Consider the following 25,389-nt stretch of genomic DNA (forward strand, 5'->3'; position numbering starts at 1 on the left):
CACGGGGCCAGTGGTGGGATTGCTTGCAGGGCTAGCGTACAGGTTTCCCCCACACTTTCATTTTCAGTTGGAGAATTTTCCTCAATCTCCGAGTCCCTCTCTAGGCTTCGGGTCCCTCTTCGGCCATCACCTTCCTCTTCCTCCGTAGCGATAACGTTATAGGCCTCACCACCTTGCCATTATCCATTTTTTCACGTTCGCCGTCCTCCATCCTTCCTCGTTTTAAAGAAATGACAAATCGGTCTATCTTCACACACCACAGTCCACAGCTAAACAACTTAATTGAGCACCTATAGCTAAATTATACTAATCTCTTTGACTCTCACAACAAAACTCTCCGATACATAATGAACAGAGCAACCAATCACACCACACTTTAGCAGAGGTCAGTGGGATCTTTTTTTTTTTTTGGAAAGAATAATAAATGTCTTATATTTTCATATAGAAATTAGCCTTGTTATATTCATTCTGTATCCTAAGTTTTATTTATTTTTTTCTCCAAAGAAAATTGCAGGGGGTGCTTAGGGGGAGCTTGGCTCATTCCAGGGGTAGCTCAAGCGCCCCCTAGCGCCCCCTTGCCGCCACGCCTGCTAATGAGGACACAATTTCCTTACCATTGGCCTCTACCTTTAAACCATTCAACTGTCACGTTTTCTACATAAAGACCACACTCTGTTGGAACACTGGTCAGACTAAATCTGAAGGAAAATTGTGAAAATGATGACTGAAGAGAATTCTACAGACGTGAGAGATAAGTTATACAAATCCCAATGTTGGATCCATAATCAGGAAGTGGAAGCTGCATCACACCACTCAAGCACTACATACAAAAGGCTGTCCCTCAAAACTCAACATCTGAGCCACGGAGAGGCCAATATTCGAAAAAGCACCATCTCAAAACATGTCTGGAGTTCGCCACAAAGCTAGAGAGATACCCAGCTGAGATGTGGGAAAAGGTTTTGTGGTCCGATGAGTCAGATCTTTTTGGCCAAAATTCAAAGTGCCATGTGTGGCGAACACACTGTCCATGCCTCAAGAAACGCCATCCCTACAGTGAAGTATGGTGGTGGCAGCACCAGGCTGTGGGGGTGCTTTTCATCAGCAGGCACTGGACATCTTGTTAAAATTTGAGAGAGAATGGATGGAGAAAGCTGGTAGATACTTACCCAAAAGGACTTAAAGGATAAGGCCGGTGTTTTTTAATGCATTGCTTACCGTCAACAAATCCTATGAAAATAACAAAATCAACAATGCGTTTGCTCTACTCCCATTACTTTCTGACTTCCCACATACCGTTTTTAGCCGTCAACCTGGAAGTCACTGGCTCCAATTGTAAGCTAAAAACTTTGAAATACAGCTCACAAAGACATAGTTTCAATTTTAAAAATCGCTAACTGTTACCACGAAAAGTCAGACTGTTGTAGTTATTATCAAATCAAATTCAAATGGGAACAAATTCTTCATTATGCTGGGGACTATTTTCGGTGCTACGGAACTACTTTCCTTAGATCGGCTTATTAAGTTGTTTGAGGAAAAAGTCGGCCGGCCCGGTGCATCGCAATGATGAAATATGCTGCCCAGAGCAAGGCATGGCTCTGTCACGTGTTTTTAATCGGTTTTTTTTAAATACAATGGAGTTCTATGGCTGCTGGGACATGGCTTCATTGGATATCGGCTACATGGACGAGACTTGCTTGCAAAACAAAATCATTGCTGATTTTGTTATTTTCATAGGATTTGTTGATGGCAAGCAATTAAAAAACACCGGCGTTATCCTTTAAAGCAGTTACTGCAGCAAAAGGTGCCTCTACCAAATATTAATGTGTGGGGTTTGAATACTTAACCCAAGCAACATATTTCAGATTTTCTGCTGAAAATTGGCTAATGAGTTACAATAAAAATACTGATTGGAACAATATATGTAAGTATCATTTGTAATCCAGAAAAATTACCTTTCAAGGGGTCTGAATATCGCTCACTTATTAGAGCAGGGACCACATGAAAAATGCTCTAAAAAAAACAGATGTGAAGTCATCCAATATCTTCATATGGGTGGGAAATGTTCAAGTGCGGTCTAATTTGTATTGTTATGAATTATTTTAATTACAAGTTTAATTCGTTCATTATTTAATATCCATATTGAATTAACTGAGGATGCAAAATAGCGTAGAGACAACGCAGCGGCTTTTAACATGACAAGAAACAAGTAATTAACATTCACAACATCAATTTAATTACTTCTCTTATTCTGGGGTCTTACACTGTAATCATGATGTAATTTTCTGCATCCTTCTTCGCGACCCACAGTTTTCAGTATTCATGTAGTCATTAATGTGTCAGAAAGGCTCCGTATGAGACCTCTAAAGCTGTTCTAGGTAACTGCAGTGAGTGTTTGAAAACTGTTTGAACTTCAGTGCCCAGAAATCCTGTGATGCTTTATACCAAAGGATGCCAAAAGGACGAGAGAGGTGAAAGACGTAACATTGGTGACCGAAAGTTTGTGTTTCGCTCTCAATTTTCAATTTGTCACTTCTTGTGTGGGTGCAGATTTCCCACCGGTGTCCGTACCCGACACCAGAATTTCATTTGTGCCAATGCGGTGATTCTACAGCGTCTCAATTAGCGAAGATGGGTCGCTTTTCTCTGTCGCCGGCCCAGCTTCGTGATTTATACCGAGGTGCGTTTTTACATAAAAATCTCGCCTAGTGCAGCTTTAATGTATGCTGGGTGGGAAGAAAGCATCGCAGCACGTGACACTTGATTATGCATGGCGCGGTGTAGCTAAGTGAGCCGAGGTCCCGTTCCCTGCTAGCTTGCACTACCTCTAATGCAGGGTCACGTTGTGTGACAGATGACTGAAGCCGGACCACTTAGGCACACTGGAGGTAATGAGTCCTGCCTGAGTGGCATCGCTGAGGCCTCATTGACACTGACAGACACCATGTCATGGGATGCCAACAGACAGGCCACCCATAGCTCTGATTACACTCACCCTGCTTGCTCTACAAAAATGACCCTCAAGGCAATTAGCAGGCGCCTGAGTAAGGCATGGATGACTTTCTGTGAGCAGCAGGAAGAGGATTATATTTAAACACAGTGTTGTAGATGCCAGTGATTTTATGCAGTGTAGATACCATTGATATGCTCTTGGTACATATTGCTAGAGATGCCTAGATACGACCCACTGAAATATAATAAGATATCAATGAGTTTTTAATGCATCACGTACTCCCTGCTCATACAGATGCATGGGCTTTTTCGTTCGCGGCATCTGTTTGTGTTTTTCGATGTGCTTTCGCATACATCTTTGCCCCTTTGAAGATAAAACCAATGGAGCAAAAAATCACAATGCTCCAAATATAATCCATGACCTTGACCCACTTGGGCTCTGGCACTGGCAGGCACACAGGCTGCCGCAGCCCTCTCTGACTGTCTCGCTGTGTGTGTCGGTGCAGATGGTACCCCGCTGTCCTGGTGGCTGGACCAGGGAGGAGAGAGGCGGACCTACTGGGGAGGCTTCCTGCCTGGAGTTCAGCAGTGCTCATGCAGCCTGGAGGAGAACTGCATGGACATGAACTACTTCTGCAACTGCGACGCCGACACGGATGCATGGTAGATAATGCAAACACACAAATACGAAATGAATACACCGGCATAAGCTATTCCTGCAATACCAAACTGTGGAAATGAAGTAAGAGCGGACGTAGAAGTGCGCATCATCATGTGGAAATGAAGTTATTTCAAGTCCAAAATGAATAGTCATGAACCACCAAAATGTTACATGTGGCTCTTTAATTCACAATAATCACTACTCACAGTGCATTAAAAACAAGCACAGTATTCTGTTGGGTGTCCAGATTTTGCATCTATCTGCATCTACATACATTCAAAATTTGCATCTAGAAAATTTTTGGATGAAAATATAATTTCCTCACTCTAATTTTTGGTGACCATTATATGCTATGTTTGTGTGGTAGTTATAAATCACATGTTGCTGAATTTCCTCTGACCATAAAACCTGCAATTTTCATATGCCAGTATTTGCTGAGAAATGGTTCATTACAGTATGTACATATATTAGAATTATAATCAGACTAATCCGAATTTTCCAGCACCGAATGAAGATCCAAACATTGAATAAAGACCCTATTACAGTTTGGTACGTTACACTTTCTAAATCTCTGTATACTGTATGTTAATCTTCACCTCAGCGAGCCTGCCCTGGGATTCCGCATTGGGGAGCTTCATTTGCATATTTCCAGAGGCAGTTGTCTGGATTGTGATAGATTGCTCCCCTTTTAATGTGTTTACTCTGCGTTCCAGTTAATGCAGAGGAATGGATTCCTTTATCTGGACCCTGAAAGTGAGAGGGCTCTCTTTTTTTTCCGTTACAGGGCTAATGACACGGGAATCCTCTCCTATAAAGACCACCTGCCAGTGAGCCAGATTGTGATTGGAGACACCAACAGAACGGGATCCGAGGCCATCTATCGAGTCGGTCCTCTGCGTTGTTATGGAGACAGTAGGTGGTCACTTCAGTTTCGGAGCTACAGTATGGGCTTTGGCTGCAGATGGCTGGCTTGGTTCCTACACTTGAAGTTGATCTGAGATAAAACATGTTCAAATGCTCTGTTTACCTTTCAACTCATCCTTTTTTCCCCTCATGGCTGTGAGAGTCCAGTCCTGTCACCTGCTTATCACAGATTTTCACCTGCCGTTCACTGATTATGTCTTCTTTCATTTTTTAAAATTGTGTTTCATTCACTGGAACTAATTATGTGTTTATCCGTGATTTAGATGACACTAAAATAGTAGATAAACTTCTCTGTTCTTTCACCGTGTCAACTTGCTGTGTGGACTCTAGCCTACTTTTTTTTTGCCTTTCTCTTTTTCTCTCTTTCTCTCACCCCTTTACATGCCTCTTGACTTAGAGGCCTATCACATGCTTTTGGGCAGAAGGAGGATGATGAGGATCACTAACAATATAAACTTAACTCTGTTATGTAACTCTACTTCTATGATCACAGGCAGAGCCCGCTAACGGGGCTCTATTGGCTTAACCCCCCATCTAGTCGCCTCAGGGCACTCAAATTCTCAGCCAATCAGGACAAGTCTAGTCAACTCTATGAAGCCTCGCCCTATATAAGGTGATAGAACTAGAGTTACAATACTTAACTATTGATCTATTTCACACAGGCTTCGGCTTCTAACATGGCTCTGTTGGCTTAGGGGGCGAAGCTTGATGACTTCACTGCCTTGAGCTTGAACAACTTAAAAGCATGTCGCCACCTGGGCAGAGATAGACGAGAGGCTGCCGGCCCGATGAGGGCGTCGCCTCAGCCTGCCTCACTGTCATCAGCTCTGAAACACTCAAAGTAGTACGCACAGGGAGTCAACGACAGTAACCAGTCTGGGGCACGTCTGAGCACTTCACTAGTGAAGTGTTCAGGTGATGCCGTCCTCGGCAATGTTGTCGTCTTCAGGCGCTTAAGAAAATTGGATGCTGAGCAATCGGCTCATAAGTAGGCTCCTCCTGATTGGCTGAGCACGTGCATGCAAATTTCAGCGCACTGAGGCGACTAGATGAGTGGTTAAGCAAATAGAGCCCTGTTTACCTCTTTACCTCCTCCTCTTACCGCCTTCCTTTCCTTTCCTTTTCTTTCAGAGTCTATATGGAGTGCAGCCTTCCACCAATCAGCGTACCTCCACTTTACCTCCTTCTGTTTCTTTTATTTTCTGTCAGTCTATCTTGAATGCAGCCTCGTCTATCAAGAATCGTCATACCTCCACTGTACCTCCTCCTCTTACATCATTCCTTTTTTTTTCTCTTCTTTTCTCTTCTTTATTTTCAGAATCTATCTGGAATGCAGTCTCTTATATAAAGAATTGCCCTACCTCCACTTTACCTCCTCCTCTTACGTCCTTCCTTTCCTTTTCTTCTCTTTCAGAATCTATCTGGAATGCAGCCTCTTTCTACCAAGAGTCGTCCTACCTCCACTTCCCCACCCTGCAGGCAGAGCTCGGCTCTGACATCTCCTTCTACTTCAAGACCAGCGCTCCTTCAGGAGTGTTTCTGGAGAACCTGGGCCTCAAGGACTTCATCAGAGTGGAGCTCAGCAGTGAGTGAACATTTGAGACCTGCTGACCGTAATAAGAGACCTGCAGAGCATGCACAAATTACTTAAAATATGATTGAAAAGGACATGGACATGGGCATGTTCACAATAAATAGCAAAAAAAAAAAATAGCCATATACTTTCATACATGTGAACACCCACACAAAAGCTGGCAGTGATGTTTTTTGCTTCTTTTTTTTCAGATGGAAATGCTAGCCATAATTGACAGTCCAATTTCCCAAGAATGTAGCTGTCAGTTGTGCACAGCATTATGTAATCCTAATGACACAGTGAACAGCAATATGATCAAGCTGTCATACAAGGCCTTAAAAGCAGAGGATAATTTCCCTACCAACTGTGTGATGAAGTTGAGATCCTCGATAACTAGAAGAGATGAATATAGAAGTAACAACTGATCAAAAAAGAGTTATATTGTGTCACTGCAGCACACACCAGGTATCCAGGGAAGCTGTGAATTAAACATTACTGAGTGGTTTAATGGCATTTCAGACAAATCAAGCTAAATAGGATTTATTGCTATAAATAGCAATTTACTTATATGTAAGCGCCATCTGCTGAATGAAGCAATACACTGTAGTGTTTGAGCATCCTAGATTATATAAAACAATTCAGGGACACCAGCTTGTATCTTCCTCTCAGCAGTTTTAATATGCATGGAGTGCATTTCCAGTCACCAGAGAGGTATTTAAGGCAGAAGTAGATAAGTGTATTTATCATAGGTGTTAAAAATATATGAGGTTGTGGAATACAATATGTTTTAAACAAAATGAGGTTAAATAATGAATAATATGGTTAATGTATAGAATCAGAATCAGAATCAGCTTTGGCCAAGTATGTACACATACAAGGAATTTGACTCTCAGTGTACTTACACAGAATTAATATACAGCTAAAAACAAGGACAACAAGATGAACAGAGGTAAACCTAAAAATTTAACTACGTACAAATATGCATATATATAAAATACCGAAATTGTATCACCCTTTACAGTTATTGTGCAGCGAGTCATTGTAAGCCTTGTAAAAAGGAAGAAGTTCTCACTTTTTCTCAGGATATTTGGAGCCATAATGTATTACCGCAGGTTCCTGTAGCCGAGAGACTTTGTGAAATATTGACGAGCTGTCAGCCGAGCCCCCTCATAAATCCATTCAGGTCATCAAGCTTTCCCAGCATCATTGTATCACATTGCGTCGCCGAGGGATGATATAGTACAACATAAAAAAACGAGTATCGCGTTGAATCTGACCCGAGATGTCATGTCTGTGCCCCCCCCCCCCCCCCGCCGCCCTCCCAGCTCCCTCGGCGGTGACTTTCTCCTTCGACTTGGGGAACGGTCCGGTGGTCCTGGCCGTGAAGTCCCACGTTCCCCTGAACGACAGGCAGTGGCACTACGTGAGGGCGGAGCGCAACGCGAAGGAGGCGTCCCTGCAGGTGGACCAGCTTCCCCTCCGCTTCCTGGAGGCTCCGGCTGACGGACACCTCCGCCTGCGGCTCAACAGCCAGCTGTTTGTGGGTAGGCCTGGCCTCCGCCTCACCGAACCCCCCACCAGAGGCAGGGATTTAATTAAGCCACTCGGAACAGCTGATTTATTATATCGCGTTCCTGTTATAGCTCTGGGTGGGCAGCATCACTACACTCTTCACATTTCTCAACAACCTGTTTCCCCCACTGATTTTTCAATGTGTCTGCTTAATAATGTACTGCCACTGTAGGAGAGACAGAGATATAATTTAAAAAGTCTTTCTTGAAGTGGGTTGACAATATTCCCGCACTTAATGGGCCATTTACTTTGTTAAGAAATCATTTGGTAGAAGAATGAAATGACAAATGAAAGCAGTTAACCACTTTAACCACTATGGATCTAAGAAGTGCTGTATCATTGTTTTAACTTTAGTGCAAATGACTATATTTTAGTCAGCTACTTAAAAGATTCTGTCATTAAGTGAAGACTAGTTTTTCATATGTAATAAATGGAATAAGTGTATTAAAGTGTAGCACACCGTAATGAATGGCTGCTATTAATCCTCATGTGCTTCACAGGGGATTATGAGTATAAATACTATTATTTATATATTGTGTAACACAGTAGTACTTTTAAGTATTTACATTAAAGCTACCTCCCTTCTTCATTACTATGTCAGTAAGCAGTGACAAAATGCTGCATGTTAAATGTGGAATTATCAAAAAAAACTGTGAGAGGCTGAACGCTATTTTTGCAATAGTTTTTCTAAAAGTGAAGCCATATTCAACTAACAAATACTGTAAATAATATGGACTTGGAATCAACACTTTACCCTAATCCATATTATTCTATAACTTTGTATGTTTAGTCTTAATGAGGCCTCACACACTCGAGTGCTCCCAGAGTCGCCTTAGATGCTTACTGGAATTAAATGAAGGCTTGTCGTAAATCCCCATCAGCCTTGAAGGGAATTATGATTATAAAGTAGTTATAGATGCTGCGTAGCACAGTGGCGGGCGTTAGGGGCGGACTAACGGCCGTCCTCCTCCCAGGGGGAACGGCGTCCCGGCAGAGAGGCTTCCTGGGCTGCATCAGGACTCTGAGCGTCAACGGCGCGACCTTCGACCTGGAGGAGAGGGCCAAGCTGACGCCGGGGGTGAGCTCCGGTTGTCCCGGCTACTGCAGCGGCTCCAGCAGCCTCTGCCACAACAGAGGGAGGTGCATCGAGAAGAGCAGCGGCTACGTCTGCGACTGCTCCCAGTCCGCCTACGGGGGGCCGGCCTGTAAAGAAGGTGGGTGTTGGTTCCAGTTGCATCTATGCATTGGTCTGCAGCTACAAAGTTTTTAAAAGGCAAAGCATCTATTTTTGGCTGCTTTGGTATTGCTTTGGTATTATCACTAAATCATTTTGATGATTTAACATAACTAGCAAGCACTAATTAGACAGCATTAAATGAAAAATAAACAGTGCTATTGTTTTTTTTGTGTTTTTTTTCTGAAATCGTTTTCCAACACAACAGGGTGTAAATTTTCCCTTTTCATTCATAGAAAAAAATTCTGTTTTGCTATGCCTGCCCTACATGTTTAGTCTGCATGTTTGACCTCATGTTTAGTGTTTACAATTAGGCCTATAAGTTCTGCAGAATTATTAAGGTTAATCTTTTGAATCTTGCTTTGTTGATTAACTCGTTTAGTAGGCCTAAAGGCCTATTTTCTATTTTCAATGTCATAATTTTTTCATATATAGATCAATTGATCAATTTGTCATTAACGTGGCTGATGATCGATTAAGGAAATTACTTAAAATTTGCATCCCTAATTGGCACCAACGATGGATGCAGCCTCCAAGCGTTGTTTTTGAGACTGTTATTCCTGCAGTCTTTGAAAAAGTTGAAGAGAACTGGGAAATTATGAACGGCTGTAATCAACTTCTTGTCCGTTTTGCAGTTGCGAGACGGAACCGCTGTTTATGAAACATAATTGCATCGGTTGGGAAACAAGGAAGCATGGAAATCTTGCTGATTTGAAAAACTGCAGCCAATCGCTTGTTTGCTCCGTCTCAGATGAATCGAGTTTGCATGATGTTCTCCTGGGTTTCCTCCTGGGTCAGGTGGATCGGAGACTCTAAATTGCCCATCGATGTGAGTTTTTCTGTGTTAGCGCTGTGATGAACTCGCGACCTGTCCAGCGCGTTTCCCCGCCTTCCACCTGATGCATTTATTTTTAGTAGGCTTGACTACTGTAACAGTGTCTTTACAGGTCTCTCTAAAAAAGCTATGAGACAACTGCAGCTCATCCAGAATGCTGCTGCCAGGGTTCAGACCAGGACTAAGAACATGGACCACATCACTCCAGTGCTGAGATCACTGCACTGGCTTCCTGTGTGCCAAAGAATTGAGTTGTTTATAAAGCAGCTGGTTTAGGACCAAAATACATTTCTGATCTCCTTCAGTGTTATGAACCCGCCAGACCCCTCAGGTCTTCAGGTGCTGGTCTGCTTACTGTCCCCAGGGTCAGAACAAAGCATGGAGAAGCAGCTTTTAGTTTTTATGCTCCTTATGCCTGGAACAAACTTCCAGAACATCTGCGGTCTGCCTCCACTTTACAATCTCTTAAATCAGGGCTTAAAACGTTTCTGTTTGCCAGGGCCTTTTAAGAAATCTAGGGCAACACTCATCTACACTGTTATATTTATTTATTTATATCTTTTTATTTTCTTTTAAATGCACTTTTCACTTTTCTAATCCACTTTTCTAAAGTCTTTTTATCTTTCGATTTCACTTGATTTTAACTGCACTAGTTTACTTTTTAAGTCTTTTATCTTGTGGATCTCTTGTCTGTAATTTTGCACTTTTTAATTGTAATTTTTTTACCTTTACTGTATTTTTTATTACTCTGTAAAGCACTTTGAATTGCCTCAGTGTATTGCCTTGCCTTGCATGCTGGGATAGGCTCCGCCCCCGTGACCCTGAACAGGAACAAGCTGGTAAAGACATTGAATTAATGAATACTGCTGGGCAAGTTTCAGCTGCAGTCAACTTTTCTAGGCTGACAAATGAGGAAAGGAGACCACTGGGGTCAGCACAGTCTCACATTTCCCTAGTTGTAAATGAACAGAAGTCCCCCGACCTGCACCTGTCTTCTGTTAAGCATTCTATGACTATTATTTCTGTACTTTCCAATCCCTCCTAGATGTGACTGCGTTCCTGTTCACTCTGAGGTTTATTCAGCATCATTTGAATTTGAATAATTTGAACGCTGTATTCCTTTGTTATGAGTATATGTGGTGCAGTTTTGTGATTTCAAAATGTCCCTCAGCGAAAAGCATTTTCAATTAAGTTAAGTTCGTCAGAAAAACGCTCACAAAAACAGGATTGCATCGCATTCACCGAAGGGGGACGCGGTGAGCGACTATGTATAATAAAGGAGAATATGATGTTCAGGTCGGTGCGTCGCAACGCTCACCGCCTCTTGAAAGGAGGGTGTTAAGATTAGCCATATTCAAAAAGTGGAATTTAGATTCAATATGAGGAGGTGATCAAAGTAGGAGCGGAGCAGATGACAGATTACGGCTGCTCCGCAGTCTCTGGTCTGTCTAGAAGGATCAAGCTTTCACTTTCACACTCATCTGGAGTTCTATTATTGTGGTAGAGCGCCTATCAGATATGTCACCAGTATGAAATACAATAGACTCTCCCTTTGATCCCATCGTCTCTCTGAGCCGTCTCTCTCGGCTCGGGAGTTAAACTTTCTGAAATTCCAGGAGTAAAATGTAGTCGCTACATACACTTATTCAGTTGCACGTTAGATGAGATTTGGTGGTAGATGAGATTTTCAAAGCTATATGTCATTGAATCTTTTTTTTCTCACACTGAAAGCGGTACGATTAAACAACAAATGTCACCGCTTGGCGAAGCAGATTATTTCTGTTTTCAGTATTATTCATTTATAACCCAAGAGTTTGGAGAAATGGGCTTAAGTTTAAAATAAAAACAAAACAGTTATAAGAGAGTGTGCTAAAGTGGCTTCCTCTGTGTCCCCCGCGCATGCAGAGGTGTCCGTGTCCTTCGACAGAGAATCCTCGGTGACCTACACCTTCCAGGAGCCCTTCTCGGTGATGCAGAACAGGAGCTCCCAGGCCTCCAGCGTTTCCAGAGACACCAGCAGAGCCAGAGAGAACGTGGCCTTCAGCTTCCTCACCTCCCAGAGTCCGGCCATGCTGCTGACTGTCAGCACCTTCAGCCAGCAGTACATCGCCGTCGTCCTGGCCAGGAACGGTACGCACACGCAGCCTTTCACATTTGGCAGTGAGGAGAAATATTAGTCAACAAATACACAAGCTACAGCAGCAGCATCTGCTCTCATGTCTGCTTGTGCGCTGGTTAAGAGCTTGTAAGTTGTGTGTAACGCTATATAAATCACTATATGGCAGCATATCGCAGCAGTCCATGTAAACTAATAGATGAGCAACCCAGAAGTAAGTGACATCGCTGAACTGGCATACGAAGTGAAGTGTGGGAGATTAAAACCGCAGCTAACGAGTGAAGATTTAATTTATATTTTTCACAATAATACAACTTTCACTTCATTATATACTGCTCACTAAAGAACAGAGTTGATTCGTACAAAATTAGGAATTCATTCATCAGGAATGAAGTGTGTCACTTCCAGTTTCCCCGGCTGAATTTGGCTCTTGAAAACAAATCTGAACCGGTTTACAGTGAGCGCCATAAATATTTGGATGGCATATTGTTTGACATATTAAGCCCTCAGTGTTTCGGTTCACTAGTTCACAATGACAGTGATGTGGGGCGACATCATAAGTGTGAGGTCAAAGTGCAGACTGCCAGCTTTGATTTGAAGGTTTTTGTGGTAGAGTGGATGAACGGTCATGGAACAAAAACTCTTTTTCCAGCTGAGCAGCTCAGTGACTAAAACAAGGTATTAAAGTCGGCGACAGTGTGTGTGAGAGTAACTCTCCCTGCACCTGAAATTCGTCTCCCAGGCCAACTTGTCTGGCTTATAAGCACTATCAAATATCTTTATAATAGAGAATATGATATAGTAATGGAGAGTGACTACAGGGTATAAGTGAGGTATTCCAACAGTATTATGGCGTAACGCTGGCATTGCAGAAAAAAACATGTAACTGCAATTTCAGCGTTTTTCTTTTCCTTACCAATTGTTCTTACCTACGTTTACAGGGTCATTTATGAGTTTTTTGACCCGTTGGCCCTTGAGGCTCGTTAAAAAAAAAAAAAAAAACACGGTACGTTTTAAAATATTCATGTGCACTGATGAAAAAAAACCCAACTAAACCTTCTTTTCTTCATTCCTGAAAAACGTACTTTTGGCGGATACGCTGCTTTTGTCTGACAACAGCAGTAAGTAGGTTCTGAGAGGATTCCAAGTTGTGCCAATCCCAATCACCCCATATTAAACAGAGATGAGAAGAACCAACTGTCGCCTTGGACAGCTTTCAATTTGAAGGGAAAAAAAAGAAAATGCAAGAAAGAAGAAGAAAGTGTGTGTGGGGGGGGGGGATCAAATCATAATCCATTCACACTCCATTTCTCATATTAGCGTTATTTTTCCAACCCCCCCCCCCCCCAATTTTGAAGCAAAGGCTGCGCCTGTCAACAGATAGCGGAGGTACAGTGATGCGTCTAAGCCTATTCAGCCTCTGCCACATGAGAGCTCTGGATCGCTAACCTCAGACCTTTAAGCCGACAGCCCTCAAGCTGTATCCGAGCCTCTGAGCATCGTGTTGAGTGATACCTCTATGTGTCCCTGAGTCAGTGCCATTTCATGCTCTTTTGTGTTTAATCAGAATGCACGAGTGACTCGGGTCTCTGTAAATATTGAAGGATCGACGGGACACTTCATCCACGTTAATCTCCATCCACGGAGGCACTCTCAGGACTTGCTGAAACACAACTCAAAGCCCTTCACCAACAGAGCTGGAATTGTAATATTGACCCAACTCCACTTGATAATGCAAAGCTTTCTGACTCTTTGATCTGGTGGTGTGTGTGTGTGGGAGTAACACTGCGCGCATATTGACATATTCAGTACGGGAGCAAAGAGCTTTGGGATAAATATTTATATATCTCAATAGGCGACTGGAGAAGTTTAGATAGAGAAGTCTATTTATAAAGAAGACGCCAACTCTTTCCAGTCAATAGGTGCATTCTTCTCTGTTAGTCTGGATTGCAGCGTGATGTAACCGTACTTGAAATCAAAGTTCTAATACGTGTAAGGTAAGACGCAGTTTTCGTTTCAGCGGGCTGGCCTCGAGTCTGCGGCTTTTAAATCGATCAGCGTCTGAGATGGTCTCTCAGGTGCAATTGGCAGTTGAATAGCAGCAACACAGCATGGCAATACAGATTCTGAGACATCCTAAAAGGCTCAGGTGGGGACTTCCACAGCGGTCCCGTTGGAGGCCAGCACTGCACGGCTGTTCACACTGTTTGCCTTGCTTTGTGTCCAGGGAGTCTGCAGATCTGGTACCGTCTCCAGATGGACAGAAACCCAGACGTGTTCAGCCCCAGCCTCAGCAGCCTGGCAGACGGACGCCTCCACCGCATCAGAATCCACCGAGAGGGCAAAGACGTCTATGTACAGGTGAGCGATGGACACATAATGTCCTGTATGTAGATATTGGGGGGGGGGGGGGCAGGCAGTCCAGGATAAACTACTACTGCATACTACTGAAAAAGTAAACAAAATTCCTTGGGTAAATAAAGCCCAAACAACTGAAAACTGGCTTAGTCCTAGTTCCATACTAGCCAGTTGTGATGGCAATGAAATTTAAAGTGAAATCACTAGGGCTGCAACGATTAATCGATTGATCGATTAGTTGTCAACTATTAAATTAATCGCCAACTATTTTGATAATCGATTAATCGGTTTGAGTAATTTTTTAAGAAAAATAAGTCAAAATTCTCTGATTCCAGCTTCTTAAATGTGAATATCTTCTGGTTTCTTTACTCCTCTATGACAGTAAACTGAATATCTTTGGGTTGTGGACAAAACAAGACATTTGAGGACGTCATCTTGGGCTTTGGGAAACACTGATCCACATTTTTCACCATTTTCTGACATTTTATAGACCAAACAACTAATCGATTACTCGAGAAAATAATCGACAGATTAATCGACAATGAAAATAATTGTTAGTTGCAGCCCTAGAAATCACCAATAATATCTCACTACTACAACTACACAACTAACATTACTGCTAAGATGCACTTTTATTACATCCTCAACAAAGCAAGAGGAGCAGGAATCAGCTGTAAAAAAAATATCAGCTGCAAATAAAATTTTGCGATGGATTATCAACATTCTGCGATTGTGATTCAACAATTTCTGCAATGTTTTGCTTAAAAAAACCCAACTCATAAGACAATTGTCAGATCTTGAGAGTGGTGTATTGGTTACAGTGCAGGCCTTTAACCACTAAAAGCAAAAGTGAAAGCACCTTAAAAAACAGTAAATAAAGTGTATTATCCACATATTTCTTTATCTATTTATTCATCCATTCCTATATATACTGTATCTAATTGTGTACATTGACTTAATTATTCATACTGATATTACATCCACATGGACAACTTGAATTACTTTTGTACTTTACACTGTGGTGACATTTTAGCTGGCTGAGTAGAGTTGCTGACAAGTTTATTGATGAATATGAAATCATGCAGTGTGGAACTTATGAAGAACATTTCTACCGAACTCTCATCTTAACGAATCAAACAATATACAGCCGTGAAAACTAGCGTCAACAGGATCAGTTAACTGGAGAATGTTGCATTGTTGCTGTATGTCTTTGCTTTAGGCTGGGATACCTGCTTTCTCCCTTCATGTGTCCTCAGAAAGGACACGTTGCCTTGTCTACGAGACGAAATGGGCCTCATGCAAGAACATTTTCGTATTCCTATCTTAAATTTCTCTTACTTTTTTCGTGAGGTGGACTCGTACGAGTGTGCCACGTCAGATTCACCAAATGCTCGTATCTTCAGGAAACAGTCGTAAATGACCTGCGTAAACATGATGAATTCCACCTGTTATAAATGAACGCGCGTTCATGAGAATTGTGAATTTGCATAATTGACGCCCCAATAATGCCATATAAGGTTAGGGGTCCAGCCCATATATCAGGAAGCTTCATTCATAAAAATGACACGGAAGACTACGTAGAAGTCTACCAGCTCTGAGACTGACGTCCTACTATCAGAAATAAGTCAACCAAAGCATATAATATTTAATATAATTCAATAGTGGAATCAAAGGCCCTGCTAAAGCCAAGGAATGGGAGAAAATAACTTGTGCTGTTAATGCAGAGTTGTCTGTATGTTCCCTTATGAAAAACAACTATAGTATTCCTATACATTTTAGATGAACACTAAATAAATATCACAACAAAGCTATAATTCCCTATAGGAATATTATAGTGATACTACAGAAGACAAAAATACCCTGATAAGGTCACTATAAACTCACTATTGAGTACCACAGACACTCTAAGTCCATATCGGAGTATTATAGGAATATTATAGGACTATAGTGATTTGTTGTTAGGGCACCATCACAGAAATAAAAAAAGAAATGGCTTGACATGAAATTAGATGCAAAAAGAAAGATGATCCATGACTGCAACAGGAGGGGGCCAGGAGGAATTGTCTGTTACACAGACAGATGAAAGAACAGGCCTATACCTGCCATAACTGGCGATGTGGCTGTCAGGTGTTCAGCAGAGGATGTTGCCCTGGACAGCGACTTGCAAGCTGCTGCAGCATGTGATGATATATGCTTATGCATGACTCTAATGGTAAGACCTAAAGCCATTTCTCTTTTTAAAATTTAGATTCACTTGCACTTACCCACATTAACGTTATCAACTGGAGTAAAATCTAGAAATCAGATTTATCTCCCTCTATAAAGTATTTCCCCCAATACAATCTAACCTTGCCTTTGTCTCATCTGAGTGTTTGTCAAATAACCTGGCAATTATCAGTGTTTTTTGTTTTCTCTTTGTATTGAGCGCACTCATAGGCTACTAACCCACATGCATATTATGAGATTTTATGCGGATCTGGTAATATAAATTGCGCACTATCTTCCTTTGAAAAAGCCATCAGTGCTCCTTTGCTATTTTTCCTGTTGCTGTAACCACTGTACTGGTTAATCTCAACGTGATTATACATTACTTTACAGTGTCATTTATATAGGCTATTCAAACTCAAAATTTCTTCAAAGTGACAGAGATACAATCCATTAGTCAACAACAAAGTTTTGTTTTTTTTGCATTGGAGAACGGCAGATTGATTGTACGTGGCTCGTATGACAGATCTGGACCACTCGTAGATTTTGTTCGTACCTAAGAGAAAATTGTAAATACGAGAAAATTGGTGAATGCGGCAAGTTCTCTTAAATCGCTCGTACGAGTGATTTAAGAACGAATCTGTTCGTACGAGTGGTTCTTGCATGAGGCCCACTGTCTAGGAAATGTTTGGCCTCGTCCATATAAGAATTGTACCAGTCTTGCTGTACACTTCTCTCCATGCTGCATGTATCGTTAAAGAGAGCACTGAATTGGATGATGGCGAAATAGTCTTTATTTCAGTTTTATTCATCAGTTGGCATCACAAACAGGATCCCCACATGAGAGACCGGACTCTCTGCGAGATGGGTTGAGGGTTCGGGGGATTCCTCCCATGGGAGAGATCCTGAGAGGGGAAATATTGAGGGAATCGCTCTCCAGAAAATTAGAGCGCTATATAAATGTGGCTCTGAATAAGTTGGCTCAGGAGGATTTTTTTTTTAGTCTAGAGTAGAGTTTGTTGCCCTGAGTAAGTTGGCTCAGGAGGATAAGTTAGTCTAGAGTAGAGTTTGCCAGGAGAATTAGAACACGAGCGATTACCTTTGGGTAAGTTACCACAGGTATTTCAGATGTGGCAGTTCAACAAGGACCTAATGAAAGTCCTACAGGCTCTTGAACACATCAGTACAAGTGTTTATTCAATATGTTTGCATCTGTGCATCATGAGTCGAACGATAGTTCAGTGCTAGATTGTCTGATGTATATCAAGTTGAGCAATGCATCTGAGCCAGTGTATTAGCACGGAAGTGGAAGAACCAAAGCACTTAAAAGCTAGTCGTGGGCAGATGCCATTTGTATGAAGCGGTCAAGAACATAATACTCAATCTATAATGTATTGAAATGCGCTACTGCCTTGGTTTAGATTTCTTGTAACCGGCTTATTATTTGATTACTTTCCACTCAACCAGATCGACCAGGACATCCACAGAAAGTACACCCTGTCATCTGATGCAGAGTTGATCTTAATCAGATCCTTGACATTGGGCAAAGTCATTGGTAAGTCGTCTCATGATGTTAAGCTTTTCCTGAGAAATTGCTTGAGTGCCTTTGTGATTCCAACACATTATCGCCCTGGAGAGGTACATTTCCTGAGTTGTCATTTCTCACAAGTGCTTTTCTTCCATTCTTTACTTCAATTGTAGATACTAATTAGCATGTTCACAAATCTATTATGCTTCAAAAAAGTAAAGACTTGGCCGTCAAGACCCAGGGATAATTCCTGTTATCTTGCTCACTGCTGTGGCTATAGAAAGATCTTTTATGCAGCAGAGGATGGAAGAGGGTTGAAACGGCAATCTAATCCACTATTCATTTGGTGTTATGTGCTCAAGGTTGCTAGCAAAAAAGAGAGACCAGAGTCTCTAAACAGCACAAGCTTGCTTGTAACAACTCACTTTCCCATGCTTGTAAATGAGGATGCAGATTTCAAAATTATTTGTTTGAAATAATTGACATTTGACATAACCACCACTATCTATCTATCTATCTATCTATCTATCTGTCTGTCTGTCTGTCTGTCTGTCTGTCTGTCTGTCTGTCTGTCTGTAGGAAGGGAGAATTTCAATGAGGAAGTAATGCAAGCTGGATCAAAGGGTTTCATTGGCTGCCTATCCTCAGTCCAGTTCAATCATGTGGCTCCTCTGAAAGCGGCGCTGCTGAATCGAGGAAGCTCACTGGTCACCATCCGCGGTCCCCTGGTCCAGTCAAATTGCGGGGCACTTGCAGACTCCACCACCTCACACACTCTGCTAGGTAACACACTCAAACACTCTGCTGGGTTATGGTCATTGCCAAGGTCCGAAATTAACATCTGTAAAGTGTCAATGGTCTTGGTGGATAAATCAATCCACCTGCCACACTTGCCAGTAACTGTTAGAGACAACATTTTCATGTCTGTTATATACAGTCTTTGGTTTTTGTCTGTTCTCAGACTTTGTCCCTGCTGACCACCGTACACTTTCTCTGGCCGTAAGCCAATCAAATAAAAGCAAAACCATGGCTCTGATTGGCTGCCTGTTACGCTGGCTCTACAGAAAGTTGCAGTAGCGACTAAACCGCGGTTGCCAACACGGCAACTTTGTTGCTGGATTTAGGATTTAGCGACTTTTCAGATGCCTCTTGCAATGTTGCTTCTCTGGGTTGTAGTAAATATATTCATATGCAAATTAGTGTGACATCAACTGGTGACTTCTAGTGACTTTTTGAGCAGCTGGTAGCGACTTTCATTGGAAGACAGTTGGCAAAACTGCACTGAAATTGTGTGCATTTTTCCTCCTGTTTGTCCACTATCTGGTTGGTTAACAGGTCAAAGGTTAGTTGAAATTTAACAAAAAGAAAAAATGAAGGACAAGGCAAAAAGTGAAAAGAGAAAGTTTTAAAATCTAAATGAATCTCTTTTTATTGAATGTTTCACACAGTACCTGTTTCTAAAGAGTGTTGAAAACGGGTAAGGTGACATTTCTACAAAAAATGTATATTCGTTATTTTTACCAGTAAATATTATTCTTGGCATGTCATTTTTTTAAATTTACCAGCCCTTGGCAGGTGAGCCAAAAAGTTAATTTCGGACACTGATCACTGCCAAACTCACTTAGCAGGCGGCTTGTTGGATGAACTCAGAATGAACAAATAAATGAATTCCTTGATACATCCTTTATCCAGCTCCCTCCACCACAGTTGTTTGTCCCACGTAGCGGCACGCTGCAGAGCTCTGACTCGATTACGGATGTTCGCAGACTTGCCTACAGCTTTATGCGTCATTATTACATTTCAGGCATAATTCAGGAACGAGTTGAGACAACAATGAACTGATACCTTCCAGTGTAATGGAAGTTTTGTTTATCATTGTTTTGGCAGTTACATGAAATGGCTTATCTTGTGGAGCTAACACCCCATTGAAAACAACATCCACTGGCGGCACGGCTCATTCGCTAATTACTGAAAGTTAATGAATTTGCCTGTTTCTCACTTCTCCTTCTCCAGATCAAGCTGCAACGGCAAATAAAGATAAGGAGCAGCGCGGTAATGATACCCAGAATGATTCTGCTGTAATAGTAGGTCTGTTTTCCTCTCTCTTTTGTGCTAATTTATTGTTCTGGTGTTAATTTAAAATGAGTCCCAGCTGTCTGTTATTTGTCTCTGTCTCCGTCTGCCTCCGTCTTCATTCTTCTTCCTGATGCCTCGCTGTCTCTGTCTCCTTAGTTCCCACTAATTCACACAATTATTGATACTTGTGCAATCATGTTTTTAAACCATGGAATTGAAATTAAGTTAATCATGATAATTTAAACAATATTTTTGTATGCTTTCATAACAGGGAAGCCTGTTTCTGCAGTTTAATGAAATATATATTTTTCTCAGCTGAGATCTAGAATAAGCCATGATGTCCATTCAGATTATTTGCACTTGAAACTGACCCATATTGGTGTTGACACCGTTCACCACTGATCTACTAATACGGCTGCCTTGGCTGCTCCTCAGGTGTGGTCACAGCGGTGGTCTTCATTACTGTGTGTGTGCTGGCAGTGGTAACCCGCTTCCTGTACCAGCACCGGCAGGCCCAGAGGAGCGCCAGCATCAAGGAGAAGGAGCACAGACACAGCATGGAAACAGCTTACCGGGCAGAGCTGCACCTCCACAACTCAGTCAGGGACAACATGAAGGAGTACTACATATGACGGACACATAGCGGCGTGTCCTCCCTGGACCTAAACCAGATACCTCTCTCATAAAGGACTGTCAGGTGGATGTGTTGTTGCAGCATTCCTTAGAACTACAAATCTCTGTACTCATGTCCTGGAAATCCCCCAGGCACGCTACAAAAGACTAGGAACTGGCCCACTGTCTAAACGCTCCAGGACATGTAGGACGTGGACAGCAGCTAGCTGAATCTGTACGGATATGAGTGTATTTGATATTGGTGAAACTTGGAACTAAGCCGGTGTGTTTTCTGCAAAATATGTAAACTAGCAGACGAATGAGAGACAGGGAAAGACGGAAACCAATTGTAAGCGCAGTGAACACAAGCTGTCGCACCTCCTGAATGCGCACAACGTAACATTTTGTTAGCAACATTCAAAATGCTGAATATGCCCACATTTCCGTGGAATACGCTAAATGACGCTCAAGAAATGTAGGCCAGGCCTGTAAGATAGGCGCACATTCGCTGCCGTCTTTGTTTTCCACGGTATGGTGGTGAATGTTGTGGTGTTGAAAGGGAAAGGGAAAAGGGGGCCAATACTGCCTACTGTAAGAGTAGTAGAGTGCCTAATTTGCCTATACGTTTTTAATTTCAACATTTTAACTTTGTTGGAGTGATTGGCACAATGGCAATCACATCTACATAAAGAGGAGCTTATTGTCATTCAGTTCTGCAACCTACAATAGATGGAGTAGCTCAACCACAACATTTGCTGGTTGACCATTAGGCTACGTTGCAAAACAAGACTTGAGTTCTGTGTGACTCTCAATTGGGGTTTTTTACAGTTCTTTTGCACTGCAGTGTTTGAAGTAGCATAGAGATTTACAGACCTGGAAACCCCTTCAAATCCCTTAATGTTTGTAATTGTAAATTGTCTACAAGAACAGCAGTGAGAGAGTTTATCTGATTTGGAATTACCCAGGCCAACAGTGCTTAGAACTTTTTGTAGGTAAGGGATCAAGCAAAAGCCCACTCCCACACCTGATTTTTAAGTTATTTTTGTATTTATTTGAATGGGTGGTGCTAAGCAAAAATCCTTACACACACAAAAAATACATGAGTGACACATTGTAAGAGGGCACTATGTGAGTGGCATGGCCAAAAGGTAGGGACTTGAACCTTTTGACCCTATCTGTGCACGTGCTTGCATCCAAGTATGTCTCAAGATGTAATAGTCTGCAGATCTCTAGTATCGATGAATTGAATACATACCTCTCAGAGTGTTTTATTTATTTTGCAATGGGTAATATCATGTGGTTACTTCTTCTTAATGATTTGTATAGCTGCAGTTTTAAGGGTATATTGTATAGATGTATAATTTACTAATAAAAGTGAAGATATTCTTAATCATCTGTTGTAACATGGCTTGACTCATGGTCATCTTTCATGTCACATTCATGTACCTACCTTCAGTCTGTGTGTGTGTCTGTGTGTGCAACAATGGACTCAATGGGGTTGTGGAGAACACACTAGGAGCCAACTCAGACAATCCCAGAGGTGACCATCAAGTGCAGCATATACCAAGGTGATGTGCCATCCCTGCTGCTCTTCTGCATAGGCCTCCTCAGCCAAATCATCACAAAGAGTGGATATGGATACAGGTTCAAGAGTGGGGGCCAAACTACCAGAAGGCCGCATAGCAGACAGGACAGCTACAAGTACCTGAGGGTTCCACCATCACATGGGAACCATGAGGAGGAGGCAAGAAAGACAGCAACATCCAAGTACCTCCACAGAGCAAGACAGGTCCTGAAGTGTCAGTTCAATGGAAAGAACAAGATCCAAGCCATCAATACATATGCCCTACCGGTAGTAAGCTGGCCAAGAGAGGACATGGAAGCTACTGATATCAAGACCTGGAAACTCCTCACAATACACAGAGGATTCCACTCCAAGTCCAGCACCCAGAGACTATACACCAGTCGGAAAGTGAACGTCAAGGCCACTGTCCTGAATGAAACACTAATCATCCATGAGTGCATCAGTAAAAAGACTCCCAAGGATGAACTGCTAAGAGAATATCTCAGACAGCAGCAGATAGAGAGTATGGATGAAGAGTAAGTGGAGGAGGTGCTATGGCAAGCCAAGCCCCTGCACGGGATGTACCTCCGGCAGATAGAAGAGGCAGCTGACATTGGGAAATCATATCAGTGGCTGGAAAAGGCTGGACTGAAGGACACATAGCACAGAGGCACTAATCATAGCAGCACAAGAGCAGGCACTCAGCACTAGGTCAATAGAAGCAGGGGTCTACCGCATCAGACAAGACCCAAGGTGCAGAGTGTGCAAAGATGCCTCCAAGACAGTTCAGCACATAGTAGCAAGGTGTAAGATGCAGCCAGGAACAGCATACACTGAGCGGCACAACCAAGTTGCAGGGATCATGTACAGGAACATCTGTGCCGAGTATGGGCTGGACCCTCCTGAGTCCACATGGGAGACACCACAAAGGGTGGTTGAGAATGACAAAGTTAAGGTCCTGTCGGACTTCCAGATCCAGACAGATAAACAATTACTAACCAACCGGACATCGTGATAATGGACAAGGAAAAGAAAAGTGGTGACATATGTAGCGGTCCCAAGAGACAGCAACATCAAGAAGAAGGAATATGAGAAGCTGGAGAAATACCAAGGGCTGAAAGAGGAACTAGAAAGGATGTGGGAAGCAAGATCGGATATTTGATTTCACTGTTGGGGGGGACAATAAACAGAAAAAATTCTCAAGAGCAATTCCTGAAGGGGACAGCAAAGGTGCCACCAAAAGTACTGTTGTATTAAATGTAAATAGAGGAGACCCTTATGGTCTTCATTTATTTCCAAAATTAGAAACAAAATTACATAGTGGCAGCCATTTTACATGCAGTAAGAAAAAAAGAATATACTTAGAACCTAAATACGTAGGGTAAGTTAATCTTAAATATTATATTATAGAAATATTACTGTTACCATCTACAAAAGATAAAGTATTTTGGTATGGTTTGGTTTGGTATGAAAACCCGCATTTTAATTTAACCAAGTATACTGTATCATAAATACACGTCTGGCATTTGTAACAAACCAAACCGCTTGAAAATCGGTCGAAAATTCAGCGTTATCATGATTTTAATTGTGGATAGACCTCCTGCCTCCATAGACAGACATGCATTAGGAGACGCAGCTGCCCCGTACCAATATGGCGGCCGCGTTGGCGCTCAAGATTCAACCGCGAGGTAATGGAGTGAACAAATTATAGTCTGGTTACAATTGTAAATGTGTTTTATTATATTGAGTTGGTAAAGTAAAGAAAAATGTCTGACACATCCTTTGTTTTAAGTTAACCTTTGCAAAGTAGCTACATACTGGAGGTCAGTCACCACTGACACTCGTACCGAGGGCTGATGTGTGTGGGGGTTCATGTGTGTGGGGGTTCGGGGATGGTAGGCATATGCTGTTGGGACGCAATGTTTCGAAACTTATAAACGCATTGTTTTGCGTCTATAATTAGCACAAGTGCTTTCAATGCATATTATTATATTATTTAAAATTACACTGAACAAAAATATAAATGCAACACTTTTGTTTTTGCTCCCATTTTTCATGAGTTGAAATAAAAGATCTAAGACTTTTTCTATGCACACAAAAGGCTTATTTCTCTCAAATTTTGTTCACAAATTTGTTTAAATCCATGTTAGTTAGCACTTCTTTGCCAAGATAATCCATCCACCTGACCACCATTTGCCTCATGTAGTGCGACACATCTCCTTTGCATAGAGTTGATCAGGTTGTTGATTGTGGCCTGTGGAATGTTGGTCCACTCCTCTTCAATGGCCGTGCCAAGTTGCTGGATATCGGCAGGAATTGGAACACGCTGTCGTACACGCCGATCCAGAGCATCCCAAACATGCTCAGTGGGTGACATGTGCAGGCCATGCAAGAACTGGGATGTTTTCAGCTTCCAGGAATTCTGTACAGATCCTTGCAACATGGGGCCGTGCATTATCATGCTGCAACATGAGGTGATGGCGGTGGATGAATGGAACGACAATGGGCCTCAGGATCTCGTCACGGTATCTCTGTGCATTCAAATTGCCATCAATAAAATGCACCTGTGTTCGTTGTCCGTAGCTTATGCCTGCCCATACCATAACCCCACCGCCACCATGGGGCACTCTGTTCACAACGCTGACATCAGCAAACCGCTCGCCCACACGACACCATATCTGCTGTCTGCCATCTGCCCGGTACAGTGAAAACTGGGATTCATCTGTGAAGAGAACACTTCTCCAAAGTGCCAAACCAACTGTTGCATCAGCTGTCTGGGTGGCTGGTCTCAGACGATCTCGCAGGTGAAGAAGCCGGATGTGGACTGGGCTGGCGTGGTTACACGTGGTCTGCAGTTGTGAAGCTGGTTGGATGTACTGCCAAATTCTTGGAAACAACATTGGAGATGGCTTATGGCAGTGAAATTCACGGGCAACAGCTCTGGTGGACATTCCTACAGTCAGCATGCCAATTGCACGCTCCCTCAAAACTTGCAACATCTGTGGCATTGTGTTGTGTGATAAAACTGCACATTTTAGAGTGGCCTTTTATTGTGACCAGCCCAAGGCACACCTGTGCAATAATCATGCTGTTTAATCAGCATCTTGATATGCCACACCTGTCAGGTGGATGGATTATCTTGGCAAAGGAGAAGTGCTCACTAACACGGATTTAAACAAATT

General features: G+C 42.3%; 2 protein-coding genes across 2 annotated transcripts in view; both read left to right on the plus strand.

Moving 5' to 3' along the window:
• Nucleotides 1-20,663, plus strand: part of LOC139645912 (contactin-associated protein-like 5) — a 61,574-nt gene extending 40,911 nt beyond the window's left edge. Inside the window, exons 14-24 of the mRNA XM_071521784.1 lie at nt 3,456-3,612; nt 4,395-4,522; nt 5,949-6,119; nt 7,433-7,651; nt 8,654-8,893; nt 11,654-11,878; nt 14,092-14,225; nt 17,895-17,982; nt 18,535-18,738; nt 19,969-20,043; nt 20,467-20,663. Of these exons, the coding sequence (XP_071377885.1) occupies nt 3,456-3,612; nt 4,395-4,522; nt 5,949-6,119; nt 7,433-7,651; nt 8,654-8,893; nt 11,654-11,878; nt 14,092-14,225; nt 17,895-17,982; nt 18,535-18,738; nt 19,969-20,043; nt 20,467-20,663 (1,838 nt within the window). The remainder of the gene's footprint in view (nt 1-3,455; nt 3,613-4,394; nt 4,523-5,948; nt 6,120-7,432; nt 7,652-8,653; nt 8,894-11,653; nt 11,879-14,091; nt 14,226-17,894; nt 17,983-18,534; nt 18,739-19,968; nt 20,044-20,466) is intronic.
• A 3,985-nt stretch (nt 20,664-24,648) lies between these two features.
• The window catches only part of LOC139645989 (phospholipase A2 inhibitor beta-like), a 32,496-nt gene continuing 31,755 nt past the window's right edge, over nt 24,649-25,389 (plus strand). The window contains exon 1 of the mRNA XM_071521881.1: nt 24,649-24,906. Coding sequence (XP_071377982.1) covers nt 24,649-24,906 — 258 coding nt within the window. The remainder of the gene's footprint in view (nt 24,907-25,389) is intronic.

Source organism: Centroberyx affinis, unplaced genomic scaffold (genome assembly GCF_046629955.1).
Source record: "Centroberyx affinis isolate AG114_WGS23_722 - 3 ecotype Tasmania unplaced genomic scaffold, CSIRO-AGI_Caff_v1 ptg000079l_1, whole genome shotgun sequence".
In the NCBI taxonomy this organism is placed as follows: Eukaryota; Metazoa; Chordata; class Actinopteri; order Beryciformes; family Berycidae; genus Centroberyx; species Centroberyx affinis.